Genomic DNA, 25,490 nt, shown 5'->3' on the forward strand with positions numbered 1-25,490 from the left:
CACCTACACAAACAACTTGTTTAATCTTGCTTGATAAAACTTCCGTACGCGCAAGCCAAAGCAGATACGAGAATAGACGAATACCACCCGAGACTAGAGGAACAAAGTTTCGGTTCTTGACTAAGGTTCGATCGATTTTTGACTGAATCTCATATTTTGGTCGAAACCTACTTATAGTACAACCATACTGGTCTAAAGTAAAGGAAATAAGGAAGTAGTAGATGTGTCAATCTGTGTTTTACTTATTGTGAATTAGGAATTGATGTTATAAAACTATTGTAATACTAAGATTTGTATTCAACAAAAACTGTGTTAATTTGTTCAAGATCCATTTAAGTAAAACAAAGACATAAAACATTTCTTTTAACTTAAAACTTTAGTCTTGTATGAGGTTTTTTCATGACGTTAGAAGTGTATTTTCCTCCATTTATGTCATAAAAAGGCTTCATTGACGCAGTGTATATATTTTTTGATTTTAAATAAACCTTTCTATGTACAAAACTGATTTCTAAGATGAAAAATGATCTTACTGACATTCATCTTTGGGTGGTCCTATAAAAAAAACTCACCCTCATCTAAATCATTGGACACTTTTGACACTGCATGGGGCATGTAAGCAAATGATAAAAAGAACGGACACATCGTACAAAATTAGATTCGTGTAGAGGGCGGACGAGTACAAACGAGTTTTAATATTTCGTTTGGATTTAAATTCGTGTTTGCTTCATGCGGTTCTAATGGAGTTGTCGGACCTGTTCCCGTAAATATACCCGTTAGTTGGCCCGTATCGACCCGCTCGGCACGATATTTATTTATTAATACGAATGATTTGCACGTTTCGGCGTTATGGCGCTCGTTTTCCTCCTCTATCTCGTATTTCAGTCTTGAACGAGTCTTTCTTGGCGCCATCGTAATTAAGTGTTACGTTTATTGACACTTTTATCGTTGCACGCTCGGACGCCTTCCGAAAATGTATTTGATTTTATTTCGAATAATTCACTCACAATCAGAAGGTTCGACCGTAATTATTTAGATTCAGTTTTGATTTATTTGTGAAGTCAATTTTAAAGTTTTTTTTTTAATTTAATTTATTTCTGTTTTTATTATAGGGTGGTGTGTGGGGTCGTGGCGCTCGGCGCCGAGGTAATTTGCAATCGCGTGCCAGGTTTGACACCCCAACAAAAGGACATGTGCCGGGAGTCGCCGGATGCTATGGCGGCAGTCGGTGACGGTATCAAAATGGCAACGAACGAGTGCATGCACCAGTTCAGACATCATAGGTGGAACTGCACCGCGATCAATAATCCCAATTCTTTTGGTCATGTCGTCATTGTCGGTGAGTCATTTTAATTATTAACCCCTTTATTGAATTGTCATATTTATGTACCGACAATATAGGAGAGTAAATATATTAAAGTACAGTTGATGAATTATCTTTAGCAGCCTTGAGCAAGTATAGCCTCGGCTACGATTTAGATGCAACTCATTTCACGACCTTGATACACAATGATTTGATTATTCTATCAATTTATGTCTTTATTCTTAGCAACCTTAACCCTCCGCATACTTCTTACAGCTTCATGAAAACTGAAAAATCGTGTTCTACGTAAAATTTTATAGAAATAGTATTTTACTTCCGGGATATGTCATCACCTCGTATGCGGAGGGTTAAATGCAATGTCTGGCCAACAACTAGAACGATGTAATTAAAACTTAACCGACCGCAAGCATTTACTTAGTAACTTTACTTCAATTAAAATTATTATTTTATTGGATTGTTTCGAATTAATCTAAATTTAAGTATTAAAACACGTGCACCTAGTTGCACTTACCTCTCAAATTAAATTTACCTTGAAGCAGTTTACCATGTTAATGGGCCGTTAATATATCACACCAGGAGAAGTTTTTTTATTCTTTAGCTACTTTTTTTTAGTTTTGATACTACGCGGCTGTGTCGAGCCGGGAGACAAATTGTAACGTGCGCATTTTACCTGGAAATTACCATAAGATATACGAACCGAGCCCGTATATGATACACGGAGACAGAGGAAAGCCGGACGCCCGTCGTCGTTTCTTGCGCGCTTTTTGCCCCGTACGCTGCTGGCGGTCGGTGGTTATGGGTAATTTTATACGCGAGCAATCGTGTAATTACATAATGGGTAGTCGTATCAAATTGTTGACTTCTGGTACTCGTTTACAAGGTTCGGTAGGAGGATATTATTTATAAATTTTTATTTTAATTTAAACATTTACATTTCTTAGTAATGGTAATTTAAGTAGAAGGAAAATGAATGCATATATTTTTGTTCATCATTTTACCTGTACTTTGAGAATAACGTACGAAGGACGTAAAATGATTCTTTTTCTGCAGATAAAATTAGTCACAATTAATGAATACTTCACTCATTAATGAGAAAAGCATGAAAGCTCTCTAAATGGGCCATTGCTATATATTTCAGTTTCTGTATTTGATTTTCGTTTTTGTGATGTTTCATTGCACATTAATAATTCAGAGCACCGAGGCAGTAAACATCACGTTATCACTTCAGATGTTAAAATATTTGCACTTTACATAACTTGATCTTGAAAACAGCTTGTTTTAAATTGTTAAGATCAGAATGACATTAATTCTACACTCCACCAATGTTGTATCAAAGAAAGAACTTGAACTTTGATTGAAAAATTCACATTTTTATTAGATTTTTCGCATGGTGTTTATTAATAATCATTTTTAAAGAGAGATGTAGGAGTTAATCGAATAGAAAACTGATTTTTCAATCAAAAAAGAAGAATCACATTTTTTCATATAAGCCTTCGTTTTTGACGTATTTCCCTTGAAAGTCCTACTTTAGCAAAAAACACCGACATTGATGGATTTAAAAGGGAATATCTCAAGAACGAAAGCCAATAGATTAAAATGTTACTCTTTATTTTCAATTTAAAATTTATTTTTCTACCAGAAAATTATCTCACAGATTCTCAATAAATCATCTGAATGAATCAGGAGATGTACAAATATAACTTAACCTTTAAAACTCACATTTCTATTATATTTTTCGGCTGGTGTTTATTAATAATCATTTTAAAAGTGAGACGTAGGAGTTAATCGACTAGAAAAATGATTTTTAAATCGAAAAAGAAGAATCACATTTTTTCATATCAGCCTTCGTTCTTGATGTATTTGCCTTGAAAGTCTTACTTTAGCAAAAAAACACCGACATTGATGGATTTAAAAGGAAATATCTCAAAAACGAAAGCCAACAGATGAAAATGTTACCCTTTATTTTCAATTTAAAATTAATTTTTCTACCAGAAAATGATTTTAGGGATTCTCAATAAATCATCTGAATGAATCAGGAGGTAATAAAATATAACGTAATCTTATAAAATTCACATTTCTATCAGCTTTTTTGGATGTTGTTTATTAATAATCATTTGAAAAGAGAGACGTAGGAGTTAATCGACTAGAAAAATGATTTTTAAATCGAAAAAGAAGAATCACATTTTTTCATATCAGCCTTCGTTCTTAATGTATTTGCCTTGAAAGTCTTACTTTAGCAAAAAACACCGACGTTGATGGATTTAAAAGGGAATATCTCAAGAACGAAAGCCAATAGAAGAAAATGTTACTCTTTATTTTCAATTTAAACTTAATTTTTCTACCAGAAAATTATTTTAGGGATTCTCAATAAATCATCTGAATGAATCAGGAGGTAATAAAATATAACGTAATCTTATAAAATTCACATTTCTATCAGCTTTTTTGGATGTTGTTTATTAATAATCATTTTTAAAGAGAGACGTAGAAGTTAATAGAATAGAAAAATGAATTTTACATCGAAAAAGAAGAATCACATTTTTTCATATCAGCCTTCGTTCTTGATGTATTTGCCTCGGAAGTTACACTTTAGCAAAAAAAACACCGACATTGATGGATTTAAAAGGGGATATCTCAAGAACGCTAGCCAATAGAATAAAATGTTACTCTTTATTTTCAATTTAAAATTTATTTGTTTACCAGAAAATTATATCACAGATTCTCAATAAATCATCTGAACGAATCAGGAGATGTACAAATATAACTTAACCTTTAAAACTCACATTTCTATTATATTTTTCGGCTGGTGTTTATTAATAATCATTTTAAAAGTGAGACGTAGGAGTTAATCGACTAGAAAAATGATTTTTAAATCGAAAAAGAAGAAGCACATTTTTTCATATCAGCCTTCGTTCTTGATGTATTTGCCTTGAAAGTCTTACTTTAGTAAAAAAAACCGACATTGATGTATTTAAAAGGGAATATCTCAAGAACGCAAGCCAATAGAATAAAATGTTACTCTTTATTTTCAATTTAAAATTTATTTTTCTACCAGAAAATGATTTTAGGGATTCTCAATAAATCATCTGAATGAATCAGGAGGTAATAAAATATAACGTAATCTTATAAAATTCACATTTCTATCAGCTTTTTTGGATGTTGTTTATTAATAATCATTTTTAAAGAGAGACGTAGGAGTTAATCGAATAGAAAAATGAATTTTACATCGAAAAAGAAGAATCACATTTTTTCATATCAGCCTTCGTTCTTGATGTATTTGCCTTGAAAGTCTTACTTTAGCAAAAAAACACCGACATTGATGGATTTAAAAGGGAATATCTCAAGAACGCAAGCCAATATAATAAAATGTTACTCTTTATTTTCAATTTAAAATTAATTTTTCTACCAGAAAATGATTTTAGGGATTCTCAATAAATCATCTGAATGAATCAGGAGGTAATAAAATATAACGTAATCTTATAAAATTCACATTTCTATCAGCTTTTTTGGATGTTGTTTATTAATAATCATTTTTAAAGAGAGACGTAGAAGTTAATCGAATAGAAAAATGAATTTTATATCGAAAAAGAAGAATCACATTTTTTCATATCAGCCTTCGTTCTTGATGTATTTGCCTCGGAAGTTACACTTTAGCAAAAAAAACACCGACATTGATGGATTTAAAAGGGAATATCTCAAGAACGCAAGCCAATAGAATAAAATGCTACGCTTTATTTTCAATTTAAAATTTATTTTTCTACCAGAAAATTATATTACAGATTCTCAATAAATCATCTGAATGAATCAGGAGATGTACAAATATAACTTAACCTTTAAAAGTCACATTTCTATTATATTTTTCGGCTGGTGTTTATTAATAATCATTTTAAAAGAGAGACGTAGGAGTTAATCGAGTAGAAAAATGATTTTTAAATCGGAAAAGAAGAATCATATTTTTTCATATTAGCCTTCGTTCTTGATGTATTTGTCTTTTGCAAAAAAACACCGACATTGATGAATTTAAAAGGAAATATCTTAAAAACGAAAGTCAACAGAAGAAAATGTTACTCTTTATTTTCAATTTAAAATTTATTTTTCTACCAGAAAATAATAATTGTTCCACTAATATTCTTTTCGTGGACCAAATTCTTAATAAATCATTTGTACAAATGTAACAACATATTCATTTAAACCTTGATATATGTATAAATGCAGATGATTAAAAGAAAAAAAAAATAAAACAACGTAGTATAGTCATCGATGGATTTAATTAATAATAAAGGGGATAATAATTGAGTTATTGAAGTGGGCTGGCCAGCGAGATAAATTACGCATGTCGCCACCGCTAAACCATTAATTACGTTACGTTTAATAAAAGGATTGGTCTCACTATATAAATCGTCTTTGGTCTTTCCGAGTAAGCAAAGTAGTCCGATAAGAATCTAATTCACCGTCGCGGCAAAAATAAAAAGGAAACAGAAAAAAAATAGAGTTGTGTAACGCCTTCTATTCGGCGGGATTCCAGGAACGTTTCACCGCCTACATCCGGTGGTACCGGTAATGGCGATCATCATTTGCGATTCAGATGTGCTCATCCAAAATGGCTATAAGACTATATAAAAAAATTAAAAGACGATAATCCTTCTTTATTAGTAGTGATATTTTAGACATTTCAGTAATCTTTTTCAATCATCTCTGTGGTGAAAAATTACACGCACTTCATACCGTATAATGAATCGTAATTGTTCATTGTTGAGTTAATAAGAATCCCATGAAGGTGAAGTTGACACCGTTGAAGTGAATGAAAATGGCAAAAGGTGTTCTTATCGGTATTCACTCCCGCGTTTTGTAACGAACCTATGGCACATTTGAATATAAATTGGCCGCCGTCGTGTGCCATAAGGAAAAACAAAACATCGGATAAACGCGCAGCATAAATTAATAGAGGTATTAATTGCAACGATAACTCAGGTTATTATTTGTTGTGACCGCGCAGACGTCGCCGGGCATAAATTTACGCGACGCCGTCGATTAATAACTGTGGGACGACGAAGATCGCGTCATCCGCGAAATTTGCCTTAAGGCGCGTCCATACAACGCTCTTCTCATCTTCGTCAATTTTTAACTTTTTTTTAATCCTCAGCTCCGTCTTAACGTTTTACTTGCAAATAAATCAACTCTTTATCTACATACAACAATATGACCTTTTACGAGATAACTTTTTCTCTTGGTGGTATGGTCATTTTTAAAACACCAAACAATACCTACACGGTAGAAAATTTCGCAACCACGTAAAATGGCAAAGAAACAAGGACAACGAAACGGAATTATAGTTGAAAGTAGAAAAATGTTCTACCATAGTGGTTAAAAAAAATTAATTTACTTCTTATATCTAAGCTATGATTAATAAGCAATTTGCACAATAACAAAAATATGTTACAAATGATACCAAGGAAACCAATTAGGAAAAAAGATAATTTAAAGTATCCTTGTATTACGACAATAAATAATCCATCAGTAACGTTTAATTAAATAATTATATCGAAAAAGATAATAATAACGTGTTTCTTATAGGCGTGTATTCGTTGTTGTTCGATAGAAAATGAAAAATCCTCGTTTAATCTTTCACGTAGTTTACGGTAATGTGAGTTGAATCGATATAATACGTTCGGTAATTGCGTTCTAACTGGTCGTAAATGGTTGTACGCTGTCATGTTAACAGGAAAAAAGACGTATAACGACTGAAAACCGTGCGCCCGTGGAATAACTGATGGTTATTGGAACTAAACGTTGTTTAATGGCGAATTGCACTATCTACAATGACGAGAATTGCACCATATCACATAGCTTTTAATTTAGCTTTCTCAGTGTGACTCGTTATGGGGTTTAACCAATCAAACCACGATTTCAATCAGCTATTTTAAATCTAGTGATTTATTTATTTTAATCTATTATATATATTGTTATTTAGTTATGATTTGAGCTAAGAAAAAAAAATGTAAAGTAAAAATAACTAAAAATGTTTTGGCTCGGTCCAATCCACTTTTTTTTTATCATAAAATAAGATACCTTCGTGTTTCTTTTCCCAGGTTATCATTTCTGCACAACATCTTATAAATGCAAGTTTTTTGGAAATTACTTTTGGTCGAAATGTTCTTCTTTTTTGGTATTTCGTGCGTGTTAGTGCTTGTTTGTATGCGGTGTGAAAAGAATTAGGTTTTGCAATTGCATTTCCCATTTTGTACATTTTGTCTGCATTTATTTTTGCAATGTTACTATGATTTGTCGTCAGTATGTGCCTTTTTTAGACGAGATTCGTCAGTATCGCGCTATTTCATAACCATAGCCTGCCCGTTGTTCATCAGCTAGTTCTAGAGATGTATAAAAGTTATCTGTAGCATATTTCTGCCTATTTTTTCCTGACCTGTGCTGCCTGGATCCAGTTATTAGCAAATCTCATCTATCGAGTCTCGTCCACCTTTGACGTCTGTAACGCCTGTTCTTCAGCGCAAGTCTTCATTTCTAACGTGATCTCTTAGCGATACTCCGAGCATTGATCTTTCAATTTTACGCTGTGTTGTTCTAAGCTTGTTGGCAGATGTTATGGTCAAAGTCAGTGTTTCTGCCCCATAGGTCATGACCGGGAGCATGCACTGATCGAACACTTTTCTTTTTAGACATGTTAGTAGGTTGCTCTTAAACACATCTCTGAGTTTACCATATGCTGCCCATGAGAGGATTATTCTCCTCCTTAGTTCGCAGGTCTAATCTTTATCCAGCAAGGAATTTAGTAAGGTAAGGAGTACTTGAAAAGTTAAAGGCTTATGTTCGTGTTTGTTATCTATTCTTGTTTCTTTACCAGTATAATTTTTTGATGAATACATATATCCTTGTTTTGATTGGCACATCCATGTATATGATGACATTTCTTGTCTACTGTTCGACATATTTACTAGTTTTATTTTCAATTATATTCAATGAGCCAAAACATTGTGCTCATCTTGTAATAATTGAAATGTATGGAAATGTTTATGGAACTGAATTGGGTTGTGTTGTAGATAGCATCTAATTATCTTCTTGATTGGGTTCAAGAAGGAAGTAATCCGTTAAATTTCTTTTTTTTTGCACAACTTGAGAAGAAGTACTAAATGAGCTACTTTGAAGTTTTTCTTATAGTCGACCTTAACTGTTTCGACATCAACAGCGACACTTATTTCTAGCACTACTGATAACGGCTAAGTTGGTTGTTGTAACACACCTTTCTTTGCATACACTGTAGCGAAATTCTTGTGTAATCCTTTTGTTGAGCCACCTTTACTCATAATAATTTTATTGTAACAAACCTAACATTTCGCCGATTGTTTATCTCTTGATATGTAGAAAAACTTTCATATTGACATCCCAAAAATGTTATTCAGCAATTAATTCAATTATTACAGAAATAAAGTTACTGTGATGATCCAAATATTTACATTAAGATAGGTTAATGCTGATTTGTTATCAACAATCGATTATTCAAAAAGGTTTTATTCTGTCACACGCGACCATTTCCGAAATAAAATATTACACAACTTCGTAACGTTTGGTAAATTGATATTTTTTTTATACAATATTTTTTATTAACCATTATATTTCTTTTGCGGTTTTGATAAACGCAAACACGGTCTCAACGAACCGTAATGTCGATCTCATCCCCCCGGATTATCGTGTTATACTATTTAATCCTGACAGGTGGACGTAAAATACGACATTAAGGACCATAAACAACTCCCCAGTGAGCGGGTGGGACTTAGCGGTCGGTCCTTGGAACACCACGACTGGCGCGGCGACAATAATGGGAACGGGATTTTCGTTAGTTTATAAAGAACCAACCGTAGTTCTATTTAGTCGTGTCCGTTTTTTATTCCTTTTCATTTTCATCATCTTCCCGGGCTAGTTTTAATAGTTTCACCGTCCCTGATGGTTCTACGGTGTTATAAAAGCTCATAAAGTCTCAATTCGTTTACTGCTCATCTTTATTATCCTTTATAACTACCACCGGTGTGTGTCTAATAAACTCTCGTATTCGTCGACGTCCTCACTCGTCCGGTTTTAATACACCCATAAACCCGGAGCTCTCTCAGGTCAATATTCCACGCAACCTGGACCCTTCTTGTCGACACTTTCTATCATAGAGAAACCTGCTGTTGGACACGAGCACCTTATTTATGACTATTAACATCCGGATCTCGTCGATATCGAAATAAATTACGATAATAAACTGTGAAGGAAATACAATAACGTTCGACATTTTCTTACTTTTCTATGTAAGAATTTTAAATTAATTTCGATGCCACAACAAATTGCTTGCGTTCATGATGTCATAATAATTCATGACCAATTAGATTTAGGGGATTTTGATCATTGTTTGGGACATAAAAATATTGTCATAACAGTGCTGTAACCTCATCCATTTTGGTTCAAGAGTTCTGTAGTTCCGAACAGTTTTAAATCTTTCTGCGCATACATACAATATGCAATATGTATGCGCAGAAAGATTCAGAACTGTTCGGAACTATAGAACTCTTGAACCAAGACAGCCTTTTGTCATATGCCTGGGTCTAATCACCGTGTTGCATATGAGTGGTGTAGATGCAAAACTCACATTCTCCATTTTCTTAAGATATGGAGTTAAATATATCACCGTGTTGGTCTTGTTAAAGCGAATCAAATTCTGATAGCAGTTTACAGCAAAACTTACAGTTTAACACCACAAAACTATAGTGAAAATCGCGTTTTGAAACAAAAGTCACATTATCCAACAGTTGTTCTGCTACAAAATTAACATTCTCCATTCCAACCAGTCACAGACCGTGTAGCAAAAACAAGTAGGCGTCTTTGCCCTCTGTTTATGTCTTCGTCGACCTCACAATTTAAATTAACCTGTTGCATTATTATTACACAAAGTTATATAGTGCATAATGAATGAACTAGTGCAACCATCAACCGGATTAACAAGAAAAAAGAAAAAGGCTCCTGAGAAGTGGAAACGAAACGAAACCAAATTAGCAAGGTTAGCATTATAGTCCAAGGCTAGTTCAATGTTTTATACTCGGCTCTTTCTTTCTTTTTTAGGTACTCAGCAAACAGTTTACCAGCATTTCCATCTTGCAACCACAACGGCGGAAAATTTCAGTGCTTAAGTGTCCCTACAAGATATAAGGAGATTTCATCAGAACTTCTACTTCCAAAAAGAAAAGATTTACCAAGACAACTTTATTTTAAAGTTTACTTCATCAGTTGATATTAAGAGAAGGAGATCAACTTCTGGACGCTACAAAAAGCAGTCCTTAAGAACCAAATACTTTATAGGCTCTAAAAACAAATCAATGATACCAGTATGTCTTAATACATTCTTAGGTGTTCTAAAAGTTTCAAGATTTCGAGTGAATGGTATTTTAAATCGTTTTAGACAAACAGGTCAGCTTTCTAAAGAAAACAGAGGGGGTGACAGGATTTCAAATAAATATGTACCTAAGAAAGAGAATGTTATGCGTTTTATAAACACATTCAAATGTTCAGAGCCTCACTATTGCGCCAAACATACAGGTAGAAAATACCTTTCTGCTCAGCTAAATGTTAAAAAAATGTGGAAACAGTATAATAGTTCGCTCACAGAGGATCAGAGTGATTTAAAAGTAACACAATGGTACTTCAGAATTATTTTTAACACGGAGTACAATGTTGGATTTGGTTCATCAAGAGTTGACGTTTGCTCTACCTGTCTACAGCTAGATGAACAAATAAAACATACCTACTCCAACATTGAGGACAGACAGAAGCTTATGGTTGAAAAACGTATTCATAAATTGCGTGCTAAAGCTTTTTATGCAGCATTAAACAACACCGACCCTAATGTTTTTATGTTAAGCTACGACTGTCAAAAGAACTTACCATTACCAAAATGGCCTGACCAAGCCACGTACTACAGTAGGCAAATATATTTGAACAACTTTACTGTAGTTAAGGGAAATTCGAAAAGTAGACTCAATCCAGAAAATGTGACAGCTTACATTTGGACAGAAAACGAGTTTAAAAAAGGATCCAACGAAATTGCTTCGTGTGTTTTTAATACACTGTTAACAACCGAAATGGAAGTGCCCATTGATACAGTTCGATTAGTGTGTGATGGATGTGGGGGTCAAAATGAAAACTCGATAGTTCTAGCTATGCTTTGTTTCTGGCATTCCAAACATGCACCAAAAAATATCACAAAAGTGGAGCTCTTTTTCCCTGTAACAGGCCACAGCTTCCTTCCCCCAGACCGAGTATTTGGAATCACCGAAAAGGCTACAAGGAAAAAAGAAGTGATTTACAAACCATCAGAATACATTGATATTATTAGTAAGCAATCCAAGGTAGTAAATGTTGGTGTTGATTGTCAGGTTTTTGATTGGAAAAAAGAAAAAGAAACTTTTATGATCAAACCTGCTAAATTTCATTTTAAACTAGGAGCCTGCAAAAGAATAATTTTGACAAAAACCAATCAAAAGAACGTACTCGTTAGAGGAGAGTACACATACAAATCCGACCTTGGAGTGCCTAAATCTATAGCAAAGCCTGGTAAACAGTATTTAAATATGAAACCACCTATTATCCCTAGGTCAAACGCAATAAAGCAATCCAAAAAAGTTGACGTCAACAACTTATTAAAGAAACATTATGGGGATCAGTGGAGAGAGATTGAAGATTTTGTATTTTATAAAAATATTATTGATGGCGCTGAAGACAATGAAGAAGATGAGCCACCATGTGAGCCGACAGAAGAAGTCAATATCTTTAATATCTAAAAATATTAACTTACCTCTACTTCCAAATTATATTTTGCAATAAAGTTAGTTCATTATAGCTAATGCATTTACTTCCTTTGTTACCAGTTGATTCCAAGATGTGATACTGTTTTGCTTCAAAACTAACATTATCCATGTGAATTTGTTACAAAACCCACATTTGACCATATTTTGGCTCAAAACTCACATTTTACCAGTTTGAAAATAAAATTACAAAAAAACCTCTTCAACTAAAAGGTTTGCAGTGCAAGTAAACAGTTTATTTGGTTACAAAATTTAAATTAAAAAAAAAATTGCAGTAATACAACTTGAACTTCAATACGTCCTAGTTTTTTACGTTTTTCCGAAAATTTGGAAAAGTGGAGAATGTGAATTTTGCATCTACACCACTCATATGTACATTACCTTCACGATGCCTTTTCAAGGGAGTTATTTGAATGTCTTAGGCATTCTGCATTTTTGCATGTCTGTTATTGACGTCAACTTACAGAAAATTAAGACAGGTTAGCAACAATGAATAACCGAATAGTTTGGTAAAGCCGGTCAAACATTAGCAGAACAGATGAATCGTGCGGATTTTGAGAAAAAGGAGATGGTGGTGAAGAACACGACATTTCCAACATTTCTAAGTGATAACCTCTAAAGAGAAACATGAAAAAGTTAAAGAAGTGTAATGTCCAGTAAACTCTAATATCTATAATAATACTAGTAATTGACGTCTAGTTTCATAATTCAATGAAAAAATGTAAGCAAATTATTTATAGATAATAGATATCTTACAGTTTGAAATTCCGATAAAATTATACCCCAACTGTCCGAATTGTTTTGTTACAGTCGCCAACTGACTCGCTGAGTAACAATCTGCTCTCACCGCAGCGTTGGACTTTCGTCCCTTCGGGCGATCTGTGTTGTTATCCGTGTTGCATTGCGTAAGTCCGCGGACAAAGAGTGATAAAACAGTTTCGATTGGTCGTCGGGCGATTTGTTACCGTTACGGCAGCTTAAGGGAATTAAAAACGATACCCGGCACCGTGAAGGTACACTCGGTTAATAAATGCGTTGGCAGAAACTCACCTCCGGCCCGCGGTTCGTCAATGTCGATGTTGGTTTCGTTTATCCTTTTTAATGCTTTAACGTTTCGGAACGATGATTTCATGGATTTTTTTCGTTGTTATTCGATTATCGGATAGTTCCACGAATGCTTTCAGCACAGATTTACCGTAAAAAAAGGCAAACTTATGGCATTTTAGCTTTCTCTAAGGAAGCTTTTCTGGGTTTATTACTCAATTAAATTACCTACCGCATTTACTGTGTAGTAATTACGACCGTTGTGATTGAATCGGATAGGAAAGAGAAGTTTAATTGTTATTGTGCGGCTTTGGTCGAATGGGATCTATTAGATGATGGGGAATTGTATATGGTTTTCCGCAACAATTAAATACAGATGAAACGGCTTTCATTTTTATTATGAAACATACTTTATTCTACAAAGCACCACATAAAGCTACAGAGTTAATGTTTGGTTAGAGTTAATCCTGGTTATATTATTTCAAATAAGATACATCTATAATTTATATAGGCATTGTATAATAAAACCGACCTTAAGTTATTTATACCGACAACCGTTAATAGAATATTAACATACTACAATTGACTAATCAATCGTAGATTATGCCGTTAATATGCACTATAAATCATAACCTGAGTTTCACCCAGCAGAAAAGAAAATGATTTTGTAATTAATGGGGCGCTGAAACGAGGATTTATAATTTGTATAAGTGGAAGAATATTTTCGCGAGATTTCTTCGCAGAAAATAATTATTAACGTAAGGTTAAAGTCATAAGTCAAATATACTACTGGTTGACCTTTTCAATTAAAACCCAACAATTCCGTAATTCTATGTTGTCTATATTTTATCGCTTGCAACATATTTTCCGGTGGAGGGGTTATATTGTTTCTCAATGAATTTGTCTTTTAAACCGATTTGCAAGTTTTTTTGCTGGATAAATAAATGATCGTCAAGTTGAAAAAGAATAAAACGAACGTTTGCGTATTCCGCACCGATAAATCTGGATGATACAGATTACGCTAAAGCGTGTGTATGCATAGGCGAACAGAACGCGTTCGCGCTCGCACCTACAACCTAACCAACCGGTGAAAGAGCCCCGTTCTCAGCAGGGCGTCTTCGAGAACCCGGTGCACCGTAATTCCTTCTCATTAGTCTGATCCTTATCGCTTTCATTACAGACTATAAATAAATATAATCGCTGACCGCTCACTGGCGAGCTCTTTCTTCGCGTTGAGCCACGAACACACCGATACTGCTACAATCCGATATACTCCCAGAGGAAGCTCAATGATAAATATGTACTTCAAAGAATTTTTCCCTTCAAGGAATTTCGAAGAATTTATACCTATTACTAGACAACCGGAATTTATAACAGAAATTCTTGCATTTGTACGAAAATGGAAACTGTAAAAAGATCCTGGAAAAATATTCTGGTTGGTACCTTTTATGGTAATGACATGGTCACGTTTGATTAAGCTGCGAAGTTTATGTGCTGAAATATTTACATAAAGAAAAGTTAATGCTAATTAACTTAATTTGTATTAAGAATTTATGGTGCATGTTATAATCAATATTATACTTGGAAATAATCTTACCAATTAATCATTTCTGAAATGCCACAATTATGTTTGGTATGATTTAAAAAATACTAAAAAAATAATTATAAAATGTATCTCAATTTTAACCTACTTTAATAACTCATATCATATTGGTTAATTAAAGAGTGTACTATGTGTCATGGGTATTTTCAAGTACTCATACATAAAATGCAAAGCTATAGTCTTTAATATATTGAGGTACCTTCATTATGTATTTAGGGCATTTCTCATTACTCTGTGATATTTGTTATTATGTGATTATGTGGCTGAAACACGTCAATTTTTCTTTTTGATCACCTTATCACTTTTAGTTTTTCAGGAAAATAGTTTAACCTTAATTTTTAATGGATTTTCTAATAGAATTAAAAAAGACGAATAAAACGATGCCCCATAATTAAATATTGGTAATTTAGTTTACGAAATGCGAATACATAAAAATTAGGGAAAATGCAGCGCACCCAACTTTTAAAGAATGCCCCACCTCTAATATTTTTCGAAGGACAGCTGTCAGGTGAATGTGGAATTTCATAAAAAAGTACTAACATTTAGCCTTCAACGATACTCAGAGTGCTGCAGGTGAAATATGCATCATCTGAATAAATAATGATGTGCTCCGCCTATTATTACACCACAAAGGCCTATTTTCTTAACAAAAAAAATTCATTACGTCGTTTATTTCAAGCAGCCTACATAAATTTTTTGTTTTAATGTGGATAATTTAGAAATTTCTACTGATTAGCGAATTACAAATATTATACGAGTTTATCCAATATTCTCTGCTCAACATGAAAAATGTATTTTCCTTAAATAAATCTTTACAACGTTGGAAGTCTAACTTTACTCATGGAAGACAATCATCCTACAATGTATTCTACAAAGTACTATGGGTAACTGTGATTTTCCCAGTCTTCACTCTCTGCCTTGCACAAATTGACCTTTTTTTCTTTGCGCGGAGGAGGGGAAAATGCTTTTATCCACCCCGGCCTTCTGTTGGCGCCTAGAGGTATTCGTAAGGTGTGTTTCTGCCTCTTCTCCGGTACCACCCATTCTGGGTATTTCGTCGGAGGAATCATCGTTTTTGATATTATACACAAATTGACCATAATGAGTTGCAAAGTACGAATATTACCGATGTGCCATCTGTATGAATGCCGTTACCGCACAGAAGCGATCTTTGAGACCGTTAAGTTCATCGAGTTCTATTGAAGAAGATAACGGACCTTATTGTTGTAGTGAAGAGGAAATTCATGATCTAGCTATACCTAGTGCAGAAGGAAATTTTATTGGTCAATCACAGCTAAATGATCTTGTTGACTAAAAAAAAATCAGAAATATTAGAATCGAGATTGAAAGAACGAAATCTAAAATACAAGTAAAATTACAAGTTGCCAAAAGCGGCACAGTTAATTACCTTTTTCAGAAGAAGTTTTTTATGATAATATTGATGGTTTAACGTCAACACTGGGGCACCATCATTCACCAGAAGAATGGAGACTATTTATTGACGGGTTAAAATTAAGACTAAAGGCACTTTTACTCCATAATAGAAACAAAAAGCACTTATTCTAATAGGTGAGAATAAATCACCAATATCAAGAATATCAAAAATAAAGCAGTATATTTCCTGGTTGATAAGAAGACGGAGCGGGATTTGAGTTTCTAAAAAATAAATTTCGCTTGCATAGTTTTTTCGTTCAATCAAAATTTCCTTATTTGTGAACATAACTATGAAGTTCAAAGTATCTTCCGTAATAACAAAGACCATTCTTCAAGTCCACATTACGAGCAGATCCTTTATTCCCAGGACGATATTAATAATATTAATAATTTTTTTCCTGGTTTACCACTCCACTTGAACCCGTTTTTTCCTCGCAGTTTAGTCGGTACATCTTCAATTTGCAAATATATGTTGTTTTTTTGTAATATTTCTTGTTCTATATTTTCACATTCTACTAAACTGCTGCTTGTTGCAGCTGTATCACTTTGACATTTTGCTTCTAATTTTTGTTTAAGACAGGATAGGGACAAATTAAAATCTTCTTCGTCGTCAGAATCGCTTTCAATATTATTTTTAAAGTCTTCTATTACTATATCTTCTTCTGAAATATCTGATTTGTCGTCGACTTCTAAATCAGACACATTTTTAATGATCTCTTCAATTTCTTTTTGAGTAAGTGGTCTAGAAGAGCTATACGCCATGCTGAACGCTAAAAACACTGTAACTATATAAAATGTAATACAATAATAAATAAACATAATGATTAGATACAATTATGAACTTGTCACACTAATACTACTCAGGGGCACTCCTGTACCCCAAACGCCAAACGGAGATTTTATATCAAACAAAAACACGTGTCACCACAACGACTGTAGCAAATCAACTGACATGTGCATATAAGAGATTAGCAGGTACCACTCTTGTGCTGTCATCTGTTGAAAAATAGCAAAAGTATTGAGCAAGTTGTTGGGTAGTGTTGTTAAATTCAATTAGGCCAAAATCAAAAAGGGAACATTTGTAATGCCTATAGTTCTACTTTCATAGATTAGCTTAGTCGATATCACAAAAAAAATCCTCTGCAACCACAAATCTCCTCCAGTTTATCATAAATTAGAATGCAATGTATCCTTGAAAATTAATTTCCTAACTCCATTTAAGCATTTTTCCGGAAAACATGGGCTTGAGTTAGCGATCAATATAAAAAACGCCTTCACCAGTTAATAGCAGAGTTTTAAAAGCGATATCAAGGTAGATGGGAATCTACCATGCTTGCAGACTTTTGTTTTCTTACTTCATACTTTCTTGATGTAGACTCAAAACAAACAAGTTTTTTTGTTTTTGCATAATTTTCATTTTAAAAGCTATAATTATCAATCATAAAGAGTAGACTTAAAACAAAATGATAATAAAAAATATTGGTGACTGTTTAGAGGAATCAGATAAATGCGTACGTCGTGTAGGCACCGTCATTTCATGCCCACGTGCCAACTTTTTAATTGACTTTATCTTCGGCCATTATTCTAATCCGACGGTCGCTTATCGGCGTCATTTGAATAAGTTACCGCGCGGCCAAGATCATCGGTCCAGATATTTATACCAGTCCGGCGGGCCTTCTTAAAGAAACACCGAACGCGCGACGGTTACCAATGGATTTTCTATCATGCAAATGCATTTAGTGCATACCGTAAAGTTAAATTCATTCCGTTAACGAAATAGGAACTCGATTCCTTCTCGGGGTGGTCTATTTTCTCCCACAGCAGTCGACGACCAAATATCTTTTCGAATTGATCGTACGAGGACTGTAAATTAAAGGGTGCGTGTCAGCGAAAGTCGTGATTCTACAAGGATAACCTAAAACGGGACTTATACCTTGTAGTTTACGAGGTATTAATGGAAATCGTACTATAAGTTACCACCAGCGGGTAAATGGCTATTGAATAAAACCTGTGGGGACATCGTAAATCTTATTTCTGAATCAACCCAGCAAAATCTTTAAAAATTTTATGATTAAGATCAAACATTAAAGTTTATTGATATAAAAAAGAAATGATTTATGTAAGTACAGAATTTTTGAAATTCTTGTAACTTTCAACCTAAATTAAGTTGTGCTAATTTATTGAGAAATTTATAATTTTATATTAAATACCTACATGCACCTTCACTATGAACCATTTGCGGTTAATGAAACTTAATCCTTCTTAATCCGTTTTTTCTCCTATATACATTTTTTTATATTTTTAATCTGTAGGCGGTTCATAATCAAGGTAGAAACCAAGAATACGTCTTCATTAAGTCGCCACGACGGCGCGCCACGTTTACGGAATGACAACTAAAATAACGAAACGTTCAATTACGACGGAATTTTTGCTTCCATTTTCAGTTTGTGCGGTGGTAATAAACGCCGATGTAAATGGGTTTTACGGCACAATTATGCTAAAGCGACTTCATTCCGTTAAGATTTACGACGACGACTCCTCGTATACGCTGACTTAGAAAGGCCGATTTGTTTAGCAACGAATTTGGCTTCCACTAATCCATTTTGACGGTACGTTTATACGCGATAAAAATCTTTCCACGTTTTCTTGACGTTAATTCCAACCAACAAATTACCTTATCTCCCACACATTCGACTTTTTTTTATAAAAGTTTTCCAAATTAAGTTATTATTATTTTTTTAAATGATAATCTTTAAGAGAGAGAGTTTTGAATGAAATCGTGACTCAACCATTTTGAAAGAACAAACAACGGCCGTACGTATTTAAACCGTATCAACTTATCGATAAATCACGGTTCTTGAAAGCCGGAGATGATGGCCTGGTAAATTGTTTGGTGACGCCCACGTATCAACAACGAGAGAAGACTTTATGCGTCAATCAAGAACGTTGCCAAGGTTTAAAGTTCAATCGCAACCTCACCCATTTATATTGTATTACCGAAAAAGGTAGAATAAATATCGTTTTATTATCTTGCAAAAGGAATATTGTCGGTGATAAAAACCGGACACGTTATTGGAATACGGTAGCGAATGAAATCTTATCCATGTAAAAGTGCGGGCGCAGCATCTTCTTCTACGGGTAAATTTTTTTTACGTGCTCGGTTATTTATGACGGCAGAGACTCCAAGTGGTGCGGCGGTTGTCGTCTCCCGGTGGTTCCTTCTTTTTTTGGTTTATTATTTTCTCGGCGTTCGCATCGGTATTTATTACAAGGTATTTACCATATCTTTAAACGGGAGAGATTTATACGGGCGACGCGAACCGCGTGTGTCCTAAAGCAGGTATCGTATCGAATCGAATCGTCGTGCTTTTCCTATTTGTTTTTGTGTACAAAATAGTTTGCAATAAACTTCAATAAAAAATTAAATCACATCAATTTTAATCAATTTAAATAATATTGAAATTTTAAAAACTTTGTTTTTATTAAGCTATCTATCATGTACGAAATGCTCATCTTCGGAAAGTTCTGCTGCAGAATCAGAAGATCAACATTTTGAATTTAGTATGCAATACCGACTTTGATAGAGAAGGTGTTTATAGCTGTGACGAAACCTGAATAAATTTGAAAGTTATGCCTGGAAAATCCTTAGCTTTTCACAGCGAAAAAAAGTATCCAGCAAATTACAGCGCTCCAATAATAAGTGTTCCTATTAGTGATTGGAAAAAGTAAGATATCAAGATGTTTCAAAAATGTAACCCAGCTTCAGTGATTTATAAAGCACAGAAAACTGCATGGATAAATAATGACACTGTTACAGACTGGTACAAAAATGTGTTCATATCAAATGTGAAAAAGCTTCAATCGTGGACAACGCACTACAGCATCCATCTGTTGATGTGCTAAATCAGATTGATGAAGAATTTGAGGTGATCTTCCTTTTGTGTAATGCCGAGCCACTAATGGAAAATTCATGGGACTTACTCACTATAGAAAATCTAAACAGAATAGGACACATTTTGGCCTGATAATACAGAAATTGGGGAATAAAAGAATGAAAATGAAAACTGTACCAATTAGTTACTGGTTTTCATGATTTTCACGATTCTGATATTGCAGAATGGTTGGATATGGACAAAAATGATCTTTGTTGAAATGATATTGTTGCCTTAGCTGAAGTGTCCCTTCGCATGTTAAAGCATTCTCAGCATTGAAGACAGCAATCTTAGTACGAAACGCAGAAGGAACAACTTTTGCTATTAACTCGCTCTAATAGCTCATATATCTTGTATTATAGTTCTACTAAGTTTAATCATTCTTATTTAATAATTAATAATGGTTTTCATTAACGAGGTCTTCGTAGATATGCTTTATATTGTGCCAATTTTCTGCTGTGTTGAATAAGTTATAAGATATTTTTTATGTTAAGATTCTTCGAAGGGTCTAAAATCAAAGATTTGCAGGATATTTCAGTTTAATAGCTTATGTAGCTATCTCCTAGATAGTTTGTCAGAAGGATGGTAATAGTGGAGCTAAACCATGTAAACTGCGAATCTTTGCAAAAAAGATGAGATCACATCTAGTTAACTGAACTAAACTCGTTGTATTTACTACATTTGTATTTGTTGCATTTCACTGATTTACGTCAAGAAAAGAATGATTTAATGATTATATGAAGTTAACAAAACCAACCTAAATGTTATCGGGTGATAAGGAAAACTTTTTTGTATAGTTTTAGATTTCTTCTTGTCTCAAACTCAAACAAGAAAGTCTAAAAAAAGTGTAATCTCAAACTATTTCTTGAAGTTAGATAATTTTATTACAATCTAAAATCTGGGTAGTGCAATTTCAGACTTTTTATTGAAATATAGACTCTGGGCAATGGAATCAAGACATCTTCCCAGAATCAAGAATCTGAGATCTATACAAAAAGTCTGGTATCACTGTATAGGAATTACAGAGACTACAGTAAAGTGTGTAATAATACTACGTACATTTCTGGAATCACACTATACAGGGTGATTCATTAGCTCTATGACAAACTTTGGTAGATGAAAGGTGATGCGATTCTAAGGAAAAAATGTTATATGAATATGGGTCCGATTCATTTTGGTTAAAGAGTTACAAGCCTTTGAAAATTTTACACAGTTTAATAGGCAAATGAAAATGTAACATAAAAAATAAGTTTAAAAATTACAAAAATTGTTCGAAATGTCCGCCTTCAGCTTGAATGCACGCCTCACATCGACGAAGTAAAGATTTGCAACAATCGCAACAATAATTATGAAACACAAATACAGAGTTGGCTGTGATAACAAAACTGAGTTCTTTATGTTAAACATTTCAATTTACTCTATTCTGTGTGTTTCAAAGTTTATAATTGTCAGAGTTTTGATCGAAAACGAAAATGCATGTATTTACGACTGAAGAATATGCAGATATTATTTTTGTATACGGGCTTTGTAACGGAAACGCTCGGCAAGCAGCAAGAGAATACCTTCGTAGGTGTCCAAATAGACATCAACCTGCCCATACAGTGTTTAGTGCATCATTTCGCAGACTGAGAGAAACAGGTAACCCCGCTCCACTACATTCCGTTCGTCCCCATGATGTGAATGTACAAAATGAAGAACGTGTTATTGATTTAGTACTTGACGACCCTTCAATTAGTACTCGGCGTATAGCGAGCATGTTACAAATATCCCAAAGTTTTGTATGGCGTGTATTGAATCGAGAAATGTTACATCCGTTTCATCGCCAAAATGTTCAAGCATTACATCCTGGAGATACTGAGATACGCTTAGCATTTTGCCACTGGATTATTCAGCAACATGCTCAAAATAATAACTTCATTTCCTAAGTTCTGTGGTCTGATGAAGCGTGTTTCACTAGGGACGGCATAAATAATTATCATAACGAACATGTGTGGTCCTTGTAAAATCCACATGCAATTAGACCAGAAAGATTTCAGCAACGGTTTAGTGTAAACGTTTGGGGTGGCATTTTTAACAATTCTTTGCTACCTGTATGGGTGATAAATGAACGCTTAAATGCAAATATGTACAGAAATTTCTTGGGACATAACCTTTTCGATTTTATCGACGACGTACCACTTAACATCGTTCAAAATATGTGGTATCAGCACGATGGTGCATCACCACATCGAGGAAGAGAAGTCATCGCTTGGTTACATGAACATTTTCCAAACAAATGGATTGGCAATGGAGGTCCAGTAGTCTGGCCACCACGATCCCCAGATCTAAATCCGCTGGATTATTATTTCTGGGGACACATGAAGCAGCTTGTGTACCATGTAGAAATTACTACCCGTCAGCAACTACTGGACAGAATTCAAGATGCAGCTAATAGCATACGGAATGATCCAAATATCATACGTCGTGTGATACAATCTTTACTTCGTCGATGTGAGGCGTGCATTCAAGCTGAAGGCGGACATTTCGAACAATTTTTGTAATTTTTAAACTTATTTTTTATGTTACATTTTCATTTGCCTATTAAACTGTATAAAATTTTCAAAGGCTTGTAACTCTTTAACCAAAATGAATCGAACCCATATTCATATAACATTTTTTCCTTAGAATCGCATCACCTTTCATCTGCCAAAGTTTGTCATAGAGCTAATGAATCATCCTGTATAGTGTGATTCCAGAAATGTACGTAGTATTATTACACACTTTACTGTAGTCTCTGTAATTCCTATACAGTGATACCAGACTTTTTCTTCAAATCTGTAGTTCTGTTTTCAGTCTAATTCTGGATTTATTTGGAGTTAGAGTTTTAGCAGCGTAATTCCAAATATCATCGTAAAGTTGAGAATCTCAAGTCTATGTTTTGTTCAAATCTGGAGTTTCGCGTGTTTAAGTTTAGAATTTTAGAAGTATAATTCCAGACATCTTCTCGAAGTCGACAATTTCAAGTCTATGTAGTGTAATTTCACACTTTGTTGTAGAGTCTGAATGTAATCTAAATCTTCATTTTTTGTTGAAGCCTGGCGTTTGACCAGTGCGAATGCAGACTTTTTCTTCAAATATGGAATTTGTCCTGTTTAATTTCAATTTTTTTTTCATTCATTCTCACTTTTAACTATCACAGTGAAATCATTATCGTTACTAAGGTTACTAACGTTAATGATTACTACGTTATTAACATCTCCATTAATAATCTCTCGTTAACAATTTTCTCCTTATTTAATGGCGTCAAATCAATAATATTTGAAAGTTAGGAAAGTAGCAGCTATAACAAAAAGTTTTGAAAATGGAGTTAATGAAGACATATTTTGGCTTTCAAATCATATTTTTTCCTGGAAAAAAAGTTTAGAAAGTAAAAAAAAGATATGAGAGATTAAGTTTCATTATCCACATACGGTTCGTTCGTAGTAGGTTAATAATGGCTGCCAATTCGTAATTTACTACGGTAATGATACCACCGCTAATGAGCGAAAGGATTCTCTTTTACTATTCGTGAATGGTTTTACCAAAGCGTGGGCAGACCCCATTCAGTCTGTTAAATCCCTCTTCTTCTCCTTTCCCTATTTATCTCTCGTTCGTTCCATTGAGAAGATCATGCTTTCGCTGATCAACCGGATAATACCTATTCAATTTTTTCTTTTTTTTTAATTGTTTTGATTAAAAACGAAATACAATGCACTTATTGTATTTGACAATGGGTAGACGAACACAATACGGGGAATCATTTCCCCACAGTAAAAATTAGCAAGTCCCCCGCATCGAATCATCTCGCTGTATGCGATGGAGATTGCATCTGATTTAGTAATTAGAAACCTCGAGTGTGACCAGATGTTTAATTTTTTTTTCCTTCGGGAACTGATTCCTAGTAAGTAATATGGGATCTATACGGATGTTAAACATCGTCTCTCAACAATGGATATAAATTGGCCCCGGAGCGGCCACAGTGTGTGTACAACATACACACACACACACCAACCTCTTAATATATGCGAACGATTTGTATCGCACCGGTTAAGAATTCGCGAATCTTCCACGGACACTCCCACAACGACCAGTTTGGAATTTATTTTTATTGACCACATCGACTGGTTTGTTTTAAATTAGATTGGTGATTAATTTTCTCTTTTATTTTTAGTTTAAAGGTTAATACAAAATAAAGTATACAAAAATAATCGTGTGCATAAGATGCAAAAAATGATTTAAGCTTGAAAGAAATAGAACTGAAATAATGTTGGAATGAAGAATCAGGAACACACGACCGAGGCGTTCAGTTGTTTAAATTGGAGACTGTTGCATGATGTATTCTCGAGAAGAGGTGTTAAAGGCGCTTCGTGTCAATCACGAAGTTGATACGCTCACGCAAACCTTCAGACGGTATCTCTTGATGTGCCCACGCTTACAATTTATACACGCAACACGAAAACGAACGCTTAAATATCCTTGTATATCAAAAAAGATCGAATGGTTTGTATTAATTTCAATTAATTCATTCGAATATCTATTTCACTTACAAATAAATGATAGAGATGCGCCTCTACTATGGCAATTGGAAATGCCGATCGGCAAAAAAGAGTGAAACGATTTTTGCATTAAGATTTTCATTTCAGAATCAAACGAAGAATGTCGTTTGACGTCGAAAATCAGGTTTGCCCATTTTTATTCCTCAAACAGCGTGTTATTAATTATAGTTTGCAACATAAATCTAGCATGAGAAGATACTAATTTCCGAAGCTTGATCCTGCGTCTTGAACTGTATTGGCTACAGAATGTTTATCGCTTCGTTCAATGCAAGCATACTGAGGTTCACGCTTTTTTTTTAAATCTACTTGTAGAAGATATAACACTTTGGATAAATTTTGGATTTCTACTACCTTTTCGTGCTCTTCTATTATTGGAATATCGTGATCTTCATAATTCATCCATCAAATTTAAAAATAAGATTTAATTGCTGATTTTTTTATGCTAATTAGTTTAGAAGTTTCCATTGTAGCGTCTCGCCTGCAAACGAGTTAGGCATAAATTTTTCTGATCGTGCTAGATTTTAGCCAAAAGCTTCCGGCAGAGGTGTTACTTATATCTTTAAGGATTGGTGTTGTAGCGACTGCATAGCAACCAACCTCAGTTTATATCGGTCGTTTGCGGCTTACCTCCATCAGGTTTGATCTTTCAATATCTTACAAACACTCCTTGTTACAACTGTGCTTAATATGGCATATGAAATAATTTACACAATATAGATTTTTTATGGAGAT

At 34.1% G+C, this 25,490-nt stretch overlaps 1 protein-coding gene across 2 annotated transcripts in view; it reads left to right on the forward strand.

Moving 5' to 3' along the window:
* The window catches only part of LOC111424516 (Wnt oncogene analog 2), a 65,440-nt gene that overhangs the window by 29,437 nt on the left and 10,513 nt on the right, over nucleotides 1-25,490 (forward strand). For both annotated transcript variants that reach the window (XM_023058070.2, XM_023058069.2), the window contains exon 2: nucleotides 1,110-1,336. In XM_023058070.2, the coding sequence (XP_022913838.1) occupies nucleotides 1,110-1,336 (227 nt within the window). The remainder of the gene's footprint in view (nucleotides 1-1,109; nucleotides 1,337-25,490) is intronic.

This window comes from Onthophagus taurus, chromosome 7, assembly GCF_036711975.1.
Source record: "Onthophagus taurus isolate NC chromosome 7, IU_Otau_3.0, whole genome shotgun sequence".
Lineage (NCBI taxonomy): Eukaryota > Metazoa > Arthropoda > Insecta > Coleoptera > Scarabaeidae > Onthophagus > Onthophagus taurus.